General features: G+C 43.9%; 1 protein-coding gene across 5 annotated transcripts in view; it reads left to right on the forward strand.

Moving 5' to 3' along the window:
• Window positions 1-14,224, forward strand: part of PRKAG2 (protein kinase AMP-activated non-catalytic subunit gamma 2) — a 329,489-nt gene that overhangs the window by 174,272 nt on the left and 140,993 nt on the right. The window contains exon 1 of one of the 5 annotated variants that reach the window (XM_077268652.1): window positions 12,978-13,439. The exons of the other annotated variants lie outside the window; for them this stretch is intronic. Coding sequence (XP_077124767.1) covers window positions 13,316-13,439 — 124 coding nt within the window. The 5' untranslated portion in view covers window positions 12,978-13,315. Of the gene's footprint in view, window positions 1-12,977; window positions 13,440-14,224 lie in introns of those variants that run through there. 5 annotated transcript variants of the gene reach the window in all.

The following is a 14,224-nucleotide window of genomic DNA, read 5'->3' on the forward strand; positions in this document are numbered from 1 at the left end:
CAAAAATACCTGTCTTTAGTCCTGGAGGCAGAGTGTGACGTCAATTAAGGCTTCTTCGGCACTGGGCGCCGCCCCCTCCGCGCTGTTTTCAAATCAAATCCGGCGCCTGCGCTGTTTTGTTCTGCCTGGGGCAGGCGCAGTGAGCGCTGCCCGCCTGACCTCAGATGCAGTCTTGATCAGCTGAAGATACACACGCTGTAAGGCGGGGGACCTAGGTGAGTGGCTGACACACGCAGTGCGCATGCCCAGGAATCCCAGACCCGCACTGTGCATAATGCATAACACACTGTGGGGCGGGGATTCACAAGCTGGGTGGCCGCACCGGCGCAGTCTGAGAGACTACATCTGAGGTCAGACGGGCAGCGCTCACTGCGCCTGCCCCAGGCAGAACAAAACAGCGCAGGTGCTGGATTTGACTTGAAAACAGCGTGGAGGGGGCAGCGCCCGACGCCGAAGAAGCCTTGAGTGAGGGCAGTGTGGCGTGTGCAGCAGGGGGGTTAGGACCTGCCTCCAGGACTAAAGACAGGTATTTTTGCGAAATTATAAAAGGCTTTATTTCTGCTTTGACTGCACCAATAACTAAAAGAGCCACCTTGTCAGAATGCAGCATTACTGCTGCACAAGGTGGCTCTTTTAGTTTCTAACGGCTGGAGGGGGTGACAGAGTCCCTTTAAGGTTTATTGCATTTCACAATAAATGAACACATAATAAAACATGTGAGAACATAACAGAGGACATGAGATTGCTATTTAATATGTACAGCAGTAATACATCATGATGCAGTATCTGGCAGCGAAAAATATGTGAGTCCAAAAACAATGTAGGGCTATGTTCACACGTTGCTTTTTTGCTGCTTTTTTTTCTATAGCCAAAACCAGATCTCTTGGTAGTACAAAAAAAAAAAAGCCTCAGACAAAGAGCAGGTTTTGCTGCGTTTTTCAGGATCAAGCATGAACAATACAAGGCGTTAGGTCACCAATGCAAAATCTATGGGAAACCACAAAGCATTTCTGGAAAAAAAAAGGTGCAATTTGATCAAATCATTTAGTGGAAAAAGTTTTCTATGCCTGAAAAAATAGTGACTTTTCTGAACAATACATTTCATGAACAAAAAAAATCATAATTACAAATGTAACAACAGCTGGGAGATGAATTGGTCAGGAATAGTTTACCTAAGACAATGGCAGAGCATTAAGATGGTCGGACATTGTTTACTTTACAAATATCACTAAATTAATTACAGTGAACCTGTCACTAGGTGTGACCCGTATGAGGTAAGGCCAGTAGCTGTAAGCCCTGATATATTGCATTCTAATATGCTGCATATAAACCCCCAATCCAGCCCGTAAGGCAAGAAAAATCCCTATTATTATAATCACCTATGGGTTGTCCCGTCTAATGGGCATCATGGGTCTTGATCTGGCGCCTCCTCTCTTCTTGCAATCATCGTCCTCCTTCTCTTCTTTGTGTGGATGACGCGTCCTACGTCATCCACACAGTGTCGAGCATCGCGCTGCTGAGCAGGCTACTTCTCTGCCCTGCCAAGGATAGAGTAAAGTCCTATAGTGGGCACTTTTTGGCCTTTTCCTGCGCATGCGCACTGCAGTGCTTCGCTGTGCCCGATGCCGGGGACACTGTGTGGATGACGTAGGACGCATCATCCACACGAAGAAGAGAAGGAGGACGGCGATCGCAAAAAGCAGGCGCAGGATCAAAACCAGTGATGCCCATAGGACCCCCGCAGGTGAGTATAATAAAAGGTCTTTTTCGTGTCTTGCAGGCCGTTTTGGGGGCATATATACAGCATTAGGCCGGAGACACACTGGTGCGAGAGACGGCCGAGTCTCGCTGGTTAAAAGCAAGCTGTGGCACCTGCACTCTGGAGCGGAGCGTGCGGCTCCATAGCAATACATGGAGCTGCACGCTCAGCTCCGGAATGCAGGTGCCACAGCTTGCTTTTAACCAGCGAGACTCGGCCGTCTCTCGCACCAGTGTGTCTCCGGCCTTATAGATTGCTGTATATCAGGACTTACAGATGCTGGCCTTACTTATGGGAAAACCTGGTGACAAGATCCCTATTACATGTATTAATACTAACAGCTCAGGTGAGAAGACTAAGACATTTTGGTATAAACTTGGGAAAACTTGGGAAAATCACAAATATAAATGGGCTTCACATCCTGCTGTACCTGCTTTTTTTTAATGAAAAACGCTGCAAAAACTGATGGCAACTTTTTTGCTGTATTTTATGCTGCTTTTTTCACTTGCTTTCTATGGGTGAAAAAACGCTGCAAAAACGCTGAAAGAAGAGACATGCTGCAGTTTTCAAAAACGCAACAGTTTTCCAATTCAGTCAGGAAAATAAACAAGTGTGTGCATGAGGTTTCTGAAATCTCATAGCTTTTGCTGCAACTGTAAAAGCAAACTTTTAATTTGCATTTAAAAAATGCAGCAAAAACATGTGTGAACAAAGCCTAAAAGTATTATCGAAGTGATTATTATAATCTTGGTAACAGAACGACAGACTTTATAAAAGTTTTCAGTTTTCTTTTTTTACCACAAGAGGGCAGTATGGCTATAGTAATCTTTAATTGAGAGAACGTTGCTCATTTCCTCTACGTTTAGCGTTCGCTCGCACTGGAGGATAAAAAAATCGTATTAAACTCAGACCAATGTTAAACAATGAGCAGATCGGCATATTTTTTCTCAGCTGTATTCAGCATGCAGAGATTTCACTCCGAAATCGGACAGTGCGAGAAAAAACAAAATTGCACGCCGTACGGAATATCAGTATAACATCTGATTCTTACTGATACATTACAATTCTGTAACATAGAAGACTGTAAATGGTCCTGTAAAAGATTAATAGCTGCTGAGTAACAAAACTGATTGTATACGGACTGGACACGGATGACAAGTGAAAAAAAAGTGTCCCACTCTCCTGGATGAGAATGCGACCGATTTTTTTTTTTTTTATACGCATGTGTGAGCGACAACACCTGTCATACCACCAATGTTCACTAGGTGTCACTGCTACACTGCAGCACCCTACAAGTCATAGTGTGACCCTAAGGCCGGCCTCACACTCAGCGTATGTAAATACGGTCCGTTTTTTACGGCCGTAATACGCAGAAAAGTCCCCAAAATAGTGATCCGTATGTCATCCGTAGGCAGGGTGTGTCAGCGTGTTTTGCGCATGGCATCCTCCGTATGTAATCCGTATGGCATCCGTACTGCGATATTTTCTCGCAGGCTTGCAAAACCGACATCTAATGGATTTATGTGCTCAAATGTTCGTTAAAACATATATACAGTATATATATATATATATATATATATTCTGTATTTATATTTAATTCAGCGCGATATCTGTGAACAGCCGGTAATTCAATTGCCGGCTTTTCATTTCTCCTTCCCAAACCCGACAGGATATGAGACATGGTTTACATACAGTAAACCATCTCATATCCCCCTTTTTTTTTGCATATTCCACACTACTAATGTTAGTAGTGTGTATGTGCAAAATTTGGGCGCTGTAGCTGCTAAAATAAAGGGTTAAATCGCGGAAAAAATTGGCGTGGGCTCCCGCGCAATTTTCTCCGCCAGAGTGGTAAAGCCAGTGACTGAGGGCAGATATTAATAGCCAGGAGAGGGTCCATGGTTATTGGCCCCCCCTGGCTACAAACATCTGCCCCCAGCCACCCCAGAAAAGGCACATCTGGAAGATGCGCCTATTCTGGCACTTGGCCTCTCTCTTCCCATTCCCATGTAGCGGTGGGATATGGGGTAATGAAGGGTTAATGTCACCTTGCTATTATAAGGTGACATTAAGCCAGATTAATAATGGAGAGGCGTCAATTATGTCACCTATCCATTATTAATCCAATTGTATTATAGGGTTAAAAACACACACACACATTATTAAAAAGTATTTTAATGAAATAAACACACAGGTTGTTTTAATATTTTATTGCTCTCTCAATCCACCTGAAGACCCTCGCTCTGAAAAATAATAAACCAACAATATACATACCCTCCGTCGTTCCGTCAGTCCCACAAAGTAAATCCATCTGAAGGGGTTAAATCATTTTACAGCCAGGAGCTGCGCTAAAGCACTCGCTCATGCCTGTAAACCCCCGGTACTGAAAGGAAAGCTGGCTGATCTGTAGTTACCTTGAGTTGCGGTGATGCGCCCCTGCTGGATGTCCTCATATGAACTCGAGCGTGGGAACTTTTCCAAAGCCTGACGGGAAAGTTTTCCCAGCAATCCTAAATATCCAGACTCACCAACGGGAACAGGACATTACAGACACATGATTACAATGACTGATTAAAAACACAGTTGTGACTAATACAAAAAATGAAGAAGGAAAAGCACAGAATGCATAAACATGTATGATATATCAATAATTATACAGAATTCTCTACATAAATTGAGATAATCTGGAAGCAAGACTACAAATACAAAAAGTTTCTCTAGTTAGTAAGAGTCACTGATGACTGAAATGTTTAGGAGCAGAAGACACATTGCGATTAGGACTGCATGCATTGTTAATGTCATTAAGGTCTTCATTGCGGACCTTCATTTTGCGATCAGTGCAGCCAGCATAACGTTTTTGGTATACAGCGCATATTATTCCATAAACTACATTTTCAGGATTGAAATTTATGTTCTGTTTGATATTATAATGGTGAAAATTATTAGTAGTGGCAAGTTTGTGTGCAAGTTTTGCATCTATTGGCTACGCATTTATAACAACCTTTGTACCCAAGGCATGTTTTCAATGTTATCAGAAATATTGTTAAAAAAACTAGGAGGAGAATTAATGTTACCCAAAGATGCCGCTTTTATAAGCTACTATATGACATCCATCCTTATCCTGGGCTCCATCTTGATATATATACACTGCTCAAAAAAATAAAGGGAACACTAAAATCCCACATCCTAGATATCACTGAATGACATATTCCAGTTGTAAATCTTTATTCATTACATAGTGGAATGTGGAATGTGTTGAGAACAATAAAACCTAAAAATGATAAACATAAATCACAACTTTTATCCAACGGAGGTCTGGAGTTGGAATGATGCTCAAAATCAAAGTGGAAAATGAAGTTACAGGCTGATCCAACTTCAGTGGAAATGCCTCAAGACAAGGAAATGGTGCTCTGTAGCGTGTGTGGCCTCTACGTGCCTGTATGACCTCCCTACAACGCCTAGGCATGCTCCTGATGAGGTGGCGGATGGTCTCCTTGATCTCCTCCCAGACTTGGACTGAAGCATCCACCAACTCCTGAACAGTCTGTGGTGAAACGTAACGTTGGTGGATGGTGCGAGAAATGATGTCCCAGATGTGTTCAGTGGGGACAATCGGGGAATGGGCGGGCCAGTCCATAGCTTCAATGCCTTCATCTTGCAGAAACTGCTGACACACTCCAGCCACATGAGGTCTGGCATTGTCCTGCATTAGGAGGAACCCAGGGCCAACTGCACCAGCATATGATCTCACAAGGGGTCTGAGGATCTCATCTCGGTACCTAATGGCAGTCAGGCTACCTCTGGGGAGGACATGGAGGGCTGTGCGGCCCTGAAAAGAAATGCCACCCCACACCATTGCTGACCCACTGCCAAACCAGTCATGCTGAAGGATGTTGTAGGCAGCAGATCGCTCTGACACATGCTCATCGTGAACCTGCTTTCATCTGTGAAGAGTACAGGGCACCAGTGGCGAATTTGCCAATCCTGGTATTCTGTGGCAAGTGTCAAGCGTCCTGTACGGTGTTGGGCTGTGAGCACAACCCCCATCTGTGGACATCAGGCACTCAGGCCATCCTCATGGAGTTGGTTTCTAACCGTTTGTACAGACACATGCACATTTGTGGCCTGCTGGAGGTCATTTTGCAGGGCTCTGGTAGTGCTCCTCCTGTTTCTTCTTGCACAAAGGCTGAGGTAGTGGTCTTGCTGCTGAGTTGTTGCCCTCCTACGGCCCCCTCCATGTCTCCTGGTGTTCTGGCCTGTCTCCTGGTAGCGCCTCCAGCCTCTGGACACTATGCTGACAGACAGCAAACCTTCTTGCCACAGCTCGCATTGATGTGCCATCCTGGATAAGCAATGTGCTCAAGGAAAAAAAAGGGTTGTTGTTCAAGCATCTGGTAAAATTAGTTCTTACTTTATTTTAAATCCATTAAAACTTGCAAAAATTACAATGGTTGCATAGACAAGGCGGGAGAGCAAGACGCGTTTTGAGTGCTCACAGTGATAAAGAACGCAAGTGAGCGTTCTTTATGCTGCGGCTCCGGCGTGAGCGTTCTTTATGCTGCGGCTCCTGCGCAAGCGTACTTTGTCTGCCTTGTTGAGGGCAGAGCAAAGTACTGCAGTGCGCAGGTGCCAGGCCTCTCTGACCTTTCCCGGCGCCTGCGCACTGCAGTACTTTGCTCTGCCCTCAACAGGGCTGGAAAAATATGCCTGCGCCGGAGCTGCGGTGTGAAGACAAGAAGAGGACGTCATCGTAAGAAGATGGGAGGCCCCGGACCGCGATGCCCATCGGATCGGACCGCCCGCCCCCAGGTGAGTATAATCTAACCTCTTTTTCTCATCTTTCAGGATACATCGGGGGCTTATCTACAGCATTCCAGAATGCTATAGATAAGCCCCTGATGCCGGTAGGCTTCGCTCAACTTCCATTTTGAGGGTGACAGGTTCCCTTTAAGGTGCTCAAAACCACATTCAAGAAGTTTATTAACCCTTCAGGTGTTTCACAGCAGCAGAAGCAACATGGAAGGGAAAAATGAACATTTAACTTTTTTGTCCCAAAAATGATCTTTTAGCACCAATTTTTTTATTTTCCCATGGGTAAAAGGAGACCCTGAAAGTTGTTGTCCAATTTGTAAAAGGAGACTGGACCCTGAATGTTGTTGTCCAATTTGTCCTGAGTACGCTGATACCCCATATGTGGGGGGGAACCACTGTTAGGGCGCACGGCAGAGCTCGGAAGGGAAGGAGCACCATTTGACTTTTTGAATGGAAAATTAGTTTCAATCGCAGTGCTCAAAATGTACCTGGAATGAATCTGCCAGCCGGCAGATTCGGTGGGCGCACTACGCATGCGCCCGCCATCTTCCAAAATGGGAGAAGACGGAGGGACACCGGGACTCGGTAAGCATGGGGGGGTGGGATCGGGGGGCGGGGGCTGAGGGGAGAGGAGGGCAGCGGAGGACTGGACGGAGGGGAGGAAAGACTGACTGCTGCGGCAGATCGCCGCTGTCAGTCTGTGGCGGGGGCAGATCGGGGTCTCCAGCCGTGGCTGATGATATTGCAGCATTGGTCATGGCTGGATTGTAATATTTTGCCAAGTTTCATAGGTGAAATATTACAAATTGCTCTGATTGGCTGTTGAAAGTGAAACAGCCAATCAGAGCAATTGTAGCCACTTGGGGCAAAGCCACCCCCCTGGGCTGAAGTACCACTCCCCCTGTCCCTGCAGGTCAGGTGAAATTTGAGTTATCCCTTTCACCCGATCTGCAGGAACGCGATCATTCTGTTACGCAGCATATGCGTCACAGTTCGGATTGGCACCGACTTTCATGACGCCTACGCTGTGTCACAGGTCGGAAAGGGATTAAACCAGGTATTGGCACTTTAGGAAGAGTGGACAAGTGCCAAGTCCTGCTGGAGAATGAAATTTCCATCTCCATCACTGTGTCAAGCCACTCATGACCAATAGACAATGCTAGAAGCGTCTTACCTGGGCCAAGGAGGAAAAGAACTGGACTGTTGCTCAGTGGTCCAAGGTGTTGTTTTCAGATGAAAGTAAATTTTGCATTTCATTTGGAAATCAAGGTCCCAGAGTCTGGAGGAAGAGTGGAGAGGCCACAATCCAAGCTGCTTGTGGTCTAGTGTGAAGTTTCCACAATCAGTGATGGTTTGGGGAGCCATGTCATCTGCTGGTCTAGGTCCACTGTGCTTTATCAAGACCAAAGTCAGCGGAGCCTTCTACCAGGAAATTTTAGAGCACTTCATGCTTCCCTCTGCCGACAAGCTTTTTGGAGATGGAAATTTCATTCTCCAGCAGGACTTGGCACCTGTCCACACTGCCAAAAGTACCAATACCTGGTTTAAAATCAACAGTATAACTGTGCTTGTTTGGCAGCAAACTCGCCTGACATTAACCCCACAGAGAATCTATGGGGTATTGTCAAGAGGAAGATAAGAGACATCAGACCCAACAATGCAGATGAGCTGAAGGCTGCTATTAAAGCAACCTGGGCTTCCATAACACCTCAGCAGTGCCGCAGGCTGATCGCCTCCATGCCACGCCGCATTGATGCAGTAATTTATGCCAAAGGAGCCGACCAAGTATTGAGTGCACTTACTGAATATACATTTCAGTAGGCCAACATTTCAGATTTTAAAAACATTTTTTAACCTGGTGTTATAAAGTATTCTAATTTACTGGGATAATGACTTTTGGGTTTTCATTGGCTGTAAGCCATAATCATCAACATTAACAGAAATAAACACTTGAAATAGATCACTCTGTTTGTAATGACTCTATAATATGAGTTTCACTTTTTGTATTGAAGAACTGAAATAAATTCACTTTTTGATGATATTCTAATTTTGTGAGAAGCACTTGTAGGTTAATCAATATAAAAGTCCTGGAAATCCTGTAAAAGTCCAGGCAAACTCCTTGAAGTTTCCATATGTTAAATAAAAATTTACAGTATTGTGATAGCAAATGCAATTAGTATTTTTTTTATAACATTTATTAAATTACAAAAAAAATACAAAGAGGAAAAAGTAACAGTTTCTTGTGGGTTTATGAGAAGCCTTTACAAAAGTGACAGCCACTGATTCCTCCAAGTTGTGCTCTCTGGAAATGAAGGTAAAAATACCTCAGCCTGCAGATAGCTATATCTGTAGTTTCTTGACCTCACTAGTATGTGGTTTTCATTCTCTCCTTTGATTGCTCGGCTTAGAGGTAACACTGGTGACAACTAATAGCTCCTGTTAACATGGCTGCAAAAATGGGAGGTAGAACTGAATGTAAGAAATGTCAGTGTCTGTGTAAGGCCGGGGTCAGACGAGCGAATGGCGTCGGATGCGATATGCTAATGACCCTCTGCTGCGAGCTGGAGCCGAGTGTCATGCGTCTGTGCTCCGAGCCTCTCGCACAGCTGTGGAGGAGGCGGAGAGATTAATTTCTCCATCTCCTCCATTGCCGAGGTCAGCGTATATCCGAGTGATGTGCGTTGTCTCACTCGCCCCTATAGGCTTATATGGGTGCGAGTGAGCCGAGACTCGGCCGAGTGTCGGTGACTATCACAGCATGCTGCGATTTCACTCACATGTACAATACGGCCGAGGAAAAAACCCTGATGGGATCTGCCCCATAGAGGAATACTGGCCCGAGTGCTGTGCGATGTTTTATCGCATAGCACTCATCCGTATTTATCGCTAGTGTGACCCCGGCCTAAGGAAAACAAAAACATAGCTTTTCTGTAGCTCCAATTTATGATATGTATATATAACCCCTTAGTGACAGAGCCAATTTTGTCATTAATTTCCAAGCCAATTTTTACAATTTTGACCACTATCCCTTTATGAGGTAATAACTCTGGAACGCTTCAACGGATCCCACTGATTCTGAGACTGCTTTTTAGTGACATATTGTACTTCATGTTAGTGGTGAAATTTCTTCAATATGACGTTTACTTATGAAAAAAATGGCAATTTTCAAACTTTTAATTTTTTAGTACCCTTAAATCAGAGAGTGGTGTCACATGAAATAGATAATAAATAACATTTCCCACATGTCTGCTTTACATCAGCACAATTTTGGAAACATTTTTTTTTTGTTAGGACATAGGGTTAAAATTGGACCAGCATTTTCTCTTTTTTCCAACATAATTTACAAAAACATTTTTTTTTAGGGACCACCACACATTTGAAGTGAGTTTGGGGGGGGGTCAATGAAACATAAATTATCCAAAAATGACACCATTCTAAAAACTGCACCCCTAAAGGTGCGCAAAACCACATTCATGAAGTTTTTCAACCCTTCAGGTGCTTCACGAGAACTAAAGCAATGTGGAAGGGAAAAAATTAGCATTTTACTTTTTTCAGGAAAAAAATACTTTGGAACCAAACTTTTTTATTTCTACAAGGGTATCAGGAGAAAATGGACCACAAAATTGGTTTGGTACGATAACCCATATGTGGAGGAAAGCCACTGTTTGGGTATGGCAGGGCTCAGAAGGGAGGGAGCACCATTTGACTTTTTGAATGCAAAATTGGCTGGAGTCAATGGCAGGCGCTATGTTGCATTTGGAAACCCCCTGATGTTCCAAAACAGTGGAAACCCCCCCAATTCTAACTCCACCCTTAACACAGCCCTAACCATAACCCCAACACACCCCTAACCCTAATCCCAACCCTAACCACAACCATAACCCCAACACAACCCTAACCCCAACACAACCCTAACCCAACCCTAACCCTAGCTCTAACCCCAATCCTAACCCGAGTCCCAACCCTAACCCTAACCCTAAACAGAGCTGGCCTGCAGTGCAGCAACTGGTGAGGCTACCACAGGTGGCAGCAGAATAGTCAAACTAGCCAGGTAAAATCTTAGACTGTAGCGCAGTACCAAAGGAATAAGCAAACTCACGGTCAGAGACAAGCCAGCAACAGTCAGGAGCGGATAAGCCAAAAAGACAAAAGACAGAAGCAGGTCAGGATGCAAGCCAAGTCAAAACCAGGGAGTCAGCACACTGAAGGGAAACATGGAGTCAAGACGGGAATAGGGGATAACACAGATTCAGGTTCAGACAGCAACACAGCAGGACAAATCAGAACAATCAGAGTCAGCTACAGCAGCACTAGGCAAAAACTATAACTGACATCGCCTGCAGGAAGCAGCGGTGATAAATAGCCAACCTGAACCCAAATAGAGGCTGAGAAAGGTTAACTCTTGACATGACCAGACTGGGAAAAAGGGAGAACGGGACTCCAAACCCGGTCTGGATCATGACAGGTATTTACAAGGGGGTGTGCCTCACTGGATCCTCTGGGGCATGTTTTTGGGCTGCTCAGCAATGTCCCCTGAGCCACTGCTCCTTGCGAAAAGACCATAATTATTAGCACTGAATAAAAAAGGCCCACATCTCTGGAACTGTATAGAAGATTAAAAAAAGCTAAATATTTAGGGGAGCAATGAGAATAAATTATGGATTTCTTGTCCACTGGTGGCCGAGTTTCAGCCTCCCTCACCTATGTCTCAGAGCATTGAACACCTTGTACTTCTGTGTCTTGTTCAGTGGTGGTCGGTCTCAGCCTCCTTACCTCAGCCATGTCTCTGAGCACTGAATACCTTGTACTTCTGTGTCTTGGTCGGTGGTGGTCGGGTTTCAGCCTTCTCACCTTGGCCAGTCTCTGAGAACTGATCACCTTGTTCTTCTGGGCCTCCAGGGAGGTTGAAGTTCTGGAATATGACAGCACTGGAGGAAAATGGCTTTCTGGGGGCTTCACGTTTGATTCTTCTCTCTTGACTTCTGGGAATCCCATAGATCTGGAGAAAGGGATTCTGGAGAGCCCCTTCTGAATTGAATGACAGTCGAGCATGTGTACGTCCGCTCCAATCTCTATGGGACTGCCAGGAATAGCCAAACGTGCCTAACCTTTGCTCCAATAAAACAGACATCTTTAGTGCCCCTCTCTTGTGTTTGATAGGGGACCCATTGGTCACAACTCCCAGCGATCAAACATAGCGGACAACTTACGGTAATAACTCGGTACAAACCCTGGGTGTGCTTCCTTAAATGTCTTACCTCAGATGCCGCTACATTCTTGCACTGTGCGCTCTTCAGTTACAGTCAGTGATGTTGGTACCCATAAATTATGGGCAGGTCATGGATGGATTTTCCTTAGTTTAGCGAATTGACAAATAATTGTAAAATCGGTAATACTATTAGTTGAATATACTGCAGTAATACAGCACTATGATGCCAAAATGCATACATTTGGATGAAATGAGAAATAACATATTGCAGAAATCCCTGAAGTTACAAAGACTTTGGCTATACAGCAGTGGTCCTCAACCTGCCTTAGCTGAAGAGCAACATTCAGCTCTGAAAAATGATCACAAAACACATCCAGAACCCCCCCATTATGAGCATAACGACAGCCAAAGCTCTCCTGCAGACATCACACCTTGTACCCCCCTCCCTTATAAGATGTATACTTATATACAGGGGTGACCACCTTGCCCAAGTCAGTATTCTCGCATCACGCACTCCATCCACACTACACAACCAGCTTCCAACAATCCTCTAACTGGCAGTTATCATCCTTTATCCAGCTTAAAATATTACTCCATTATCCGCACTGCCAGTCAATGTGCAGCCAGATCTGGTCCTCCATGTTGGGTTACTCACAAAAGTCACCATCTGGATACCTTCTCTTAATAGCTGTTTGCCAAACTTACTACTACTGCTCCAAGCTCGCAGACAGTCCTGAGCCAGGCATCATGGACTTGTAAGCCACATGTGGCCCATGAGCCACAGGTTGGTCTCCTCTGCTGTACAGCCATGATTACTAGCTGGGATCATTTTACAATTAAAGTCAAGATACCTCCTGCACCTTATACAGAAATCTCAAGACTGTTGCTGTAATTAACCAATTTTTATGCTTAGAATTAGTTCAGGACAAGAGCATAGCTCACTAATTCTTTATGTGTAACAAGCCGGGTACATTTCTGTTTATTGGGAAACAGTACACGTCGTACTTTAACCTGCTGGGCAATCCTCAATCATTTTTTTGTTCTTACAAAAATAAAACATGTTGTGACATGATGAGGGCATCACATGAAATACCAATATAACCTTTACACCGTCAAACACAGGTGGATGGCAGAGCATGAAAGCTCAGGAGCACGTGGTATAGTGATATTTTGCCCTAGTATTGTGTAGAACATTTTAATCCTTAGAGGGTAGTTGTACATGACAGGTCAAGAACACCAAATATTAACCCTTCCACCGGGATATCCTTCAAGACTCTAGATGATCACTAAGTTCTAGAAGAAGGCTTTTCCACGTTTGGGACTGCAAGTGTATTCAGTTTAGACTAGAGGCAAATACATTTTTTGGAAATTGAATGCTGAAAAAGGCAAGGTCTGGTCCCACCGATAGTGGCAAACCTCAAGAGAACATCTAAAAAGAGCTTTTACTCTGTGATTTTTACGATACTCCTCGTGATTCAAAGTCTTCCCCAAAATGGTCATCCCATTGTTCTGCATGAAGGCTGTCATGGTATAGAATGTCTCCTGCCGGAATGATGGAATGTTACAAGTATCTCCGAGACTGGAGTCTGGGCTTCAAGCCAGCAATAAGTATCTCTCGCAACAGCCTAGGATCAGCCATGGAAGGGAATGCGGTGAAACGTATGTAGTGTATACAGTGTATGTATAATATGGGAGATTATGTACAACATTATAGGGAAAATGTGACAGACTTATCATTATGTTTATGGCCCTACAGATTGTTTTATCATGCTAAGATATTTCCAATTCCAGATTTATTTCCACATTGTACAATTATGAGTACTCAAACACTAAAGAAGCTTAAGGTGTGGTATTATACCTTTAAGAAATAGGAATTACTTAATTACTGGAATTACTCCAGGACCATAATTATTTAAATAATTTAAATACTTTATTGTATCATGATTTAAAAGGGAAATTCAAGTATAGAAAATAGTGGCAACAAATGGGATCAGTAGTGCTGTGAAAGCATCTAGATCAGTGGGGTGCACAACCTTTTTTTTTGCGTCCAAGAGCCACATTGTCGTACTGAACCAATCCTACAAATTAAAGGTTTTTTTCTTCAGTGACATTTGTTACAAGTATATAAAATAAATGTCTGATAGGTACAAATTATACTCACAGGACTTTTATCTCTACCAATCTGCAGTCTAATCATACATTCATAGGTTTTTGACAAGGGTTTAGAAATACATTCTGCTCCTAAATCCACACTAACACAAATGTGTCAAATGCTCTTTGAATAAGTTTCCGACTGATGGGAAAAGTCCCCTTAGTGCACATGATGCTGTTTTTTTCACATTATTTTGAACATTTCTCAGTAAAACCTGCAGGAAGCTTATTCAGATTCTATTTCAAGTATTTATTTAGCGTGGATCTGCAGTAAAATCCTAGTAAAAATGTAG

This window comes from Ranitomeya variabilis, chromosome 6, assembly GCF_051348905.1.
Source record: "Ranitomeya variabilis isolate aRanVar5 chromosome 6, aRanVar5.hap1, whole genome shotgun sequence".
NCBI lineage: Eukaryota > Metazoa > Chordata > Amphibia > Anura > Dendrobatidae > Ranitomeya > Ranitomeya variabilis.